Genomic DNA, 6,366 nt, shown 5'->3' on the forward strand with positions numbered 1-6,366 from the left:
CGTCAAAAGATTAGTTCTTTGTCTCTGAAATTCGTTGAGTAATCTTTTGAATCTTTGCTAGCTCATAAAAAGATGCTGACATTTGAGTTTTTCGTCGCGGTGAGAGCGCGCTGGGGTCGCCGGAGAGATTCCACTAGAGCAGCTTTTTTCCGGAGTCGCGGCGCTCTCACCGCGCTCTGGCCAATTTTCCATCGCAGCCAGAGCGCCGTGAGAGCGCCGTCAAGTGGAAAGGGGGCCTAAGTGGAAAGGGGTATAAAAAACGTATGGACAAATTGCACGTACGGCGGGTTAAGGTGGGGTCACACCTGCGTATATTTTCAAGCCGCATTTGCCGTTTTGACAGGTTTTTACATTTTGATTAATTTCTTTCTTCTCTTTTCTCTTCTTTTCCATTTGGGAAATTCGACATCTCTAACGTCTGAAAGATTCAATTTTCTTCCAAAATTTATACGAGGGTGCTGATTGGTCACTACGTTACCGTGTGATTCCGCCAACACAAGCTCCCCACATGACGAACAGGAATTTAGGCCATCATCCATTCGATTCATGGTGGTCAAAAAATTAAATTTCTATATCTCCTTTTTCCAATTCTGTTTTGTTCTACACGTGTATTTGGTACAGTTTACATTTGTCAAGTAATCTATCCACGGTCCGGAATTGAATTTGAATGTTTTAATTGATTATCGTTATGTATTATCACTTTGTTTTATATTCTATCATTGTGTCATTACCTTCAGTACATTCTTTATAAAATTTGTACTGAATATATGGTTTGCACATTATATTTATGGAGTACCCAAAGTAATAGATTACATTGTGGAGTAAACGATCTGGTTGCTTCGTCATCTTTATTTATTTATTTATTTATTTGGATTCTCCACACTGACAATGGAGGGTATGGCGGAACAGGTGTCAAAGGACACCTTTTCGAAGCCGCCATTATAGCAAGCAACAGGCAGTCGCTGTTGTCTTATCGACTTATACCTCTTGTCTTCAGGGCAAATTTCAGTATTTCCGGACAGGCGCAGATGACCCACTTTCAGCCTTCAAAATGATTAGGTACCCTTGGCAAAATTTCCCGTAGAAATGTTTATCTTGGGATATGTTTAAATTTTGGAGGTGTATATCATAGGTAAGGGTTGTAGCCTCTATATCGTGTTAAAAAAACAGGTTTTTAGTGATATTTGTGGTTGCAGTAGTTAGGTGTTTTGGTGTTGTTTACAGCCGTGAAAAGGGGTCAAAAGGTCACCACCTATGTTTTGATCCCGTATAACATAATTTCGCCGTAAATTTTCTCCTTTTTTGTCGTCAAATTACTCTTCAGAGGCAGGAAAACAATGCCAATGTGAGTCTTTCTGCATGTTCTAAAACTCAGGTAGGTGTTTTTGACAGCTTCTTTCTGCTATTAGCGAAATTTACCATTCACTGGAATTCTTCTGCTACTAGTATTAGCGAAATTTACCATTCACTGGAATTCTTCAACCATCTGCGAACATTCAGAACTCTAAAACTAAATCAGGTAGTCCACGCCAAATCAGTGTACCATCTGTAATGCTATGTAACGCTCGTTCTTTGGCAAACAAGTTGGATGAGTTTCATTCTGTGTTGTTAAGTGAAAATGTCCAGGTAGCTGCAGTGTCTGAAACCTGGTTTAGTAGTGACTCTCCCCCAGACTATTGGGCGGTAGATGGGTACAATGTATTTGTGAAATCTAGAGAAAACAGACGTGGTGGTGGTATCGCTCTGTATGTAAGTGATGATATAGCTGCACAACAAATCACAACAATCATTGTCCCAGACGAACTGGAATGTATGTGGCTGATGTTACGACCAAAACGTTTACCTAGAAAGATTTCCTCTATCATCGTGTGTGTTGTATATTCACCGCCACAATCTTCTTGTGAAGACGCTTTAAGGCAACACCTGTTAGATACGGTAGATGATCTAAGAACCAGATATGATAATGCAGGTTATTTGATAATGGGTGATTTTAACCATGTTGATGTGAGAGGGGTGTGCTCTGGCAATGGTCTACAACAGATTGTTAATGTTCCAACCCGATCCGAGGCTATTCTTGACCTCATTATCACAAACCTGAATGTTTTCTATCACCCGCCCACTGTAACCTCGCCCTTGGGGCGCAGCGATCACAGCATTGTTTTACTCCATCCCAAACACCAGGCTGTCGTGAACAAGACCACAAAGAGAAGGATACGACCAATGAAGGACTCTAACATCCGATCCTTCGGCCAGTGGATTACGACACACCATTGGGAAGAGGTGTTGAGCGCACAGGGAACACAAAGCAAAACCTCCGCTCTCTATGTAGCTTTAAATCAGGCAATAGAAACCTACTTTCCGTACAAGACCATCAGAACCCACGTACAAGACAAGCCGTGGATGTCCCCGAAGATCAAGTCTGCGATCAAGTCCCGACAGCGTGCGTTTCAGGCACAGAACTGGGTGGTATGGCGAGCACTCCGTAACAAGATCCAGACAGCGATTAAGAGAGCAAGAAAACTGTTCTACAGTACTAGAATTCAGAAGTTGAAAAGAGAAAACCCACGCGCTTGGTTCAAAGAACTGAAAGTTCTGACAGGCACTCAAAGAAAGGACATGGTGGTACCAGTCGATGGTGTTGACCCAGAAAACAACGTCGACATCGCAAACATCATCAACACGAGGTTTTCAGACATCACAACGTCGCTCCCCCCCTCTGGACCTGTCCAAACTCCCAGCATTCCTTCCTTCCCGCCCTCCTCCCACCGTACAACCGTGGGAGGTGTACCACAAACTGCTGAGAGTTAAGACGACAAAATCGCCGGGCCCAGATGGAATAACGGGCAAGTTGATACGAGAGTTTGCCTACGAAATATCTACACCCCTTACTGACATCTTCAACACTTCGCTGCGTGAGGGAGTAGTACCACAACAGTGGAAAGAAGCGGTCGTAGTGTAACCTCTGCCCAAGACCCGCCCACCCAGTATAGATCAACTCCGACCCGTTTCCCTGACCTCACTCCTCGCGAAGGTTTGTGAGGACTTCATCGTTTCCTGGGTTCTACAGGACATAAACAGATCTATATCAACTAGCCAGTTTGGATGTTTGAAGGGACGTTCAACCACTCATTGCCTAGTTAATCTGGCAAATCAACTGTACAGAACCGCGGATAAGCAGGGGACCTGCAGCACATGGGTTTTAACTGACTTCAGCAAGGCGTTTGACCTTGTTGACCACACAGTGGCAATGAAGCATCTACTTGAGATCGGTGTTCGGCCGGAAGTAATTCCGTGGATCGCCAGCTTCCACGAAGGACGGACTCAGAGAACGAGATACCGGGGGGCGTTGTCCCACACAAAGCGTCTTACGTGTGGCTTGGCTCAAGGCACAAAGCTCGGACCAATTGTCTTCATAGCCCATGTTAACGAACTACCCAGCATTGTAGCTTCTCCGTCTTGGGCATTTGTAGACGATCTCAACCTTGTTGAGTCCCGACTGCTGTCCCAACCACCCAACATACAGGACGATCTGGACCATCTTTCAGGTTGGACTGAGGACAACAGCATGAAGCTCAATCCGGGCAAATACAAAGCCATGGTAATCTGTTTTTCCCGCATTCCACCACCACCTCCAGTTCTCAACATCAACGGCCACCAGTTAACAGTTGTCAAGGTAGCCAAGTGTCTTGGAGTTACATTTCAAGACGACTTGAGGTGGGACACTCACGTCACAGAAACATCCAAGAAGGGAAACCAGAGGCTGCACATTCTATGCAGACTGCGTCAATTCGACTTACCAACCGAAGACCTCGTAACGGTATATACATGTTACGTCCGCCCTGTGCTGGAGTACGCCGCGCCACTCTGGCATCCGGGCTTGACAATAAAGCAACGTGATCAGATCGAACGCATCCAGCGACGGGCTACCAGAATAATCCTGGGCAGGAAGTTTTCTACCTACGCTTTAGCGTGTGAAGTTCTCCAACTGCAAACACTGGAGGAACGCAGGGTCGAGCTTTGTGTAAAATTCGCCAGGAATGTCCTCACCTCGGACCTCTACAGGGGCTGGCTACCACAGTCAAGAGGTGATGTTAGTGGTAGGGAGACAAGAAATGGAAATAAGCTCGACTACATGCCAGTGCGCACTAAGCGCTTCAAAACAAGCCCTATACCATACCTAACCCATCTCTTGAACGAACATGTGCTCAAATAGCCGGTCTTTGTACATATTGTATTACATGTATATTTATATTAGAATCTATTGTCTTAACCTTTTTAATGTATTCATTGATGGAGCAAATTGTTTTAACATAGTGGCTTACATGCAATTCAGCCTACGGCTGCGAGATGTCCACTCATATCTTAGATTGTAATTATATTGTAATGTTGGTGCGATGGAAATAAACCAAGTATATCTTTCACCAAAAACCTTCGAAATTCCGATCATCATAAGACTAAGCGGACACATAAAAGACTATCAAATCCATGTTTCACCTGTTTTATTATAATCCCATATTCAAACATTGACTATCGTTGCTCTGTTTTATTATAATCAAACATTTACTTAACAGTTAACAACTTATTCTTATGCCCAAACTTAGTCACACCACTTGTTAAAAATTCGTTATGTTTGTACAGTTTGATCAAAAACGAAATACAGTACGAGTACTAGTACAGTGGGTTCACTGAACTTACGCCACGCTTGAGTCACTGCGCATGCGGGGTTCGTTGACTGCAGCACTGGTTGTGTTACTTTCTCCGATTTTTTTAGAATGATTTCAATATTGCAAGATACATAAAGGGGTGACTTAGAAGACAGCAAAATACACAAAACGTAAGAAAATTTGTTCTATATCTCTGAATCTTCGTTGAGTATCTTTCGAATCCCGCGGTGACGCAAGCGTGACGCATGTGTGACGCAAGTGCAGTGAGATACAACCTTAGTTGTACAATGAAACGTTATTTTCACAATCCTGTTGGCACTGCGCATCAGACTTGCCCTTCATTATCTTGCACACTGTAACGTATGATCTGCAACGGTCCGCCTGCCCAAACTGTCGCTTCCCCTCCTGCAGTTCTCCTATAGGACACGAGAAAAATGACCGGAAGTGTTAAACATACTGGTACCGCGTACCTCAAATGGGACATGGACTATAGCTACAGAATTGATAACAATTTTCGGGACGCTGAATATCAAATACAACAAGAGGCCATAGGTCACATACTCCGTGGCGTTTAAAAGCTTTTACATTGAGCTGTGGTGCGTTTTTAATCAAGAGTGATAACAATAAGACAGTCAGACGTTCAATCACATCTGGGAGTTGCATCGCATCATTTGATAACTATATATACTTAGCTGATGACATCGATAGTGTAAGATCGACACATAAGGACGAACAGGAGGCAAAAAGATGAATCGTGATCCTAGCATTACTGATAGCTTACCAGGGAAACGTATGCGCAACATAATCCTCATAAAACAACAATACTTTATCGAAGGTTACACTGAGGCTCTTTCCCAGGGTAATACTCATGGAAGAGCCACATCACAGTTTACGTCACAATTTCAAATCGGGGCCCGGTCGGGCAGCTTTCGGGAACGAAAAGTATGATATAAAGACACCAAACTATACAATGCATAAAGAGAATATAATAGTCGCGGTCATTATTTGTGTATATTTATAAACATTTCTATTTTCGCTTCCACGAAAAGCCGGGCCGGGCCCCGGTTTGGAGTTAGCATTCTGGAGTTATATGATGGATGGTATTCCTTCCAACAAATACAGTACAGTTGAGATGTACCTTCTAACTCAGCCTCCATGTCCTCTTCGACTGGCATGTCTTCGTCAGCCTGGTCTCTCTTCTCCATCTCCACTTCAAGTTCTTCTAGGACAAGATTGGAAATATCAGAGAAATAGCCACGTACATCAAGCCGCGATGGGAAACACATAACATCGACATGTAAAATCGGTGTACAAAAGCGGGGAGGGAGGGGGAAGCAACTGGAGGGAACTAGCTAGCGAGGGAGCTAGGCCCTAGGGAACGATGGAACGAGGGGGGAGGGAGTGAGAGAGGGAGTAAGCGAGGGGGGGGCAAGGGAGGGAACGAGGGAGGTAGTGAGGTGGTAAAGAGGAAGGGAACGAGGGAGGTAGTGAGGGGGGAACGAGGAAGGGAACGAGGGAGGTAGCGAGGGGGGAACGAGGAAGGGAACGAGGGAGGTAGTGAGGGTGTAAAGGGGAAGGGAACGAGGGAGGTAGTGAGGGGGAACGAGGAAGGGAACGAGGGAGGTAGCGAGGGGGGAACGAAGAAGGGAACCAGGGAGTGAGCGAGGGAGGGAAGGGGTGAGGGAGCAAGCGAGGGTGGGAA

The 6,366-nt window shown here is 44.8% G+C and overlaps 1 protein-coding gene across 1 annotated transcript in view; it reads right to left on the minus strand.

Moving 5' to 3' along the window:
- Window positions 1-4,484: 4,484 nt before the first annotated feature.
- The window catches only part of LOC118413421, a 2,573-nt gene continuing 691 nt past the window's right edge, over window positions 4,485-6,366 (minus strand). Inside the window, exons 3-4 of the mRNA XM_035816790.1 lie at window positions 5,803-5,886; window positions 4,485-5,080 (exon numbers count right to left, since the gene is read on the minus strand). Of these exons, the coding sequence (XP_035672683.1) occupies window positions 4,941-5,080; window positions 5,803-5,886 (224 nt within the window). The 3' untranslated portion in view covers window positions 4,485-4,940. The remainder of the gene's footprint in view (window positions 5,081-5,802; window positions 5,887-6,366) is intronic.

The sequence above is a fragment of the Branchiostoma floridae genome, chromosome 4 (assembly GCF_000003815.2).
Source record: "Branchiostoma floridae strain S238N-H82 chromosome 4, Bfl_VNyyK, whole genome shotgun sequence".
Lineage (NCBI taxonomy): Eukaryota > Metazoa > Chordata > Leptocardii > Amphioxiformes > Branchiostomatidae > Branchiostoma > Branchiostoma floridae.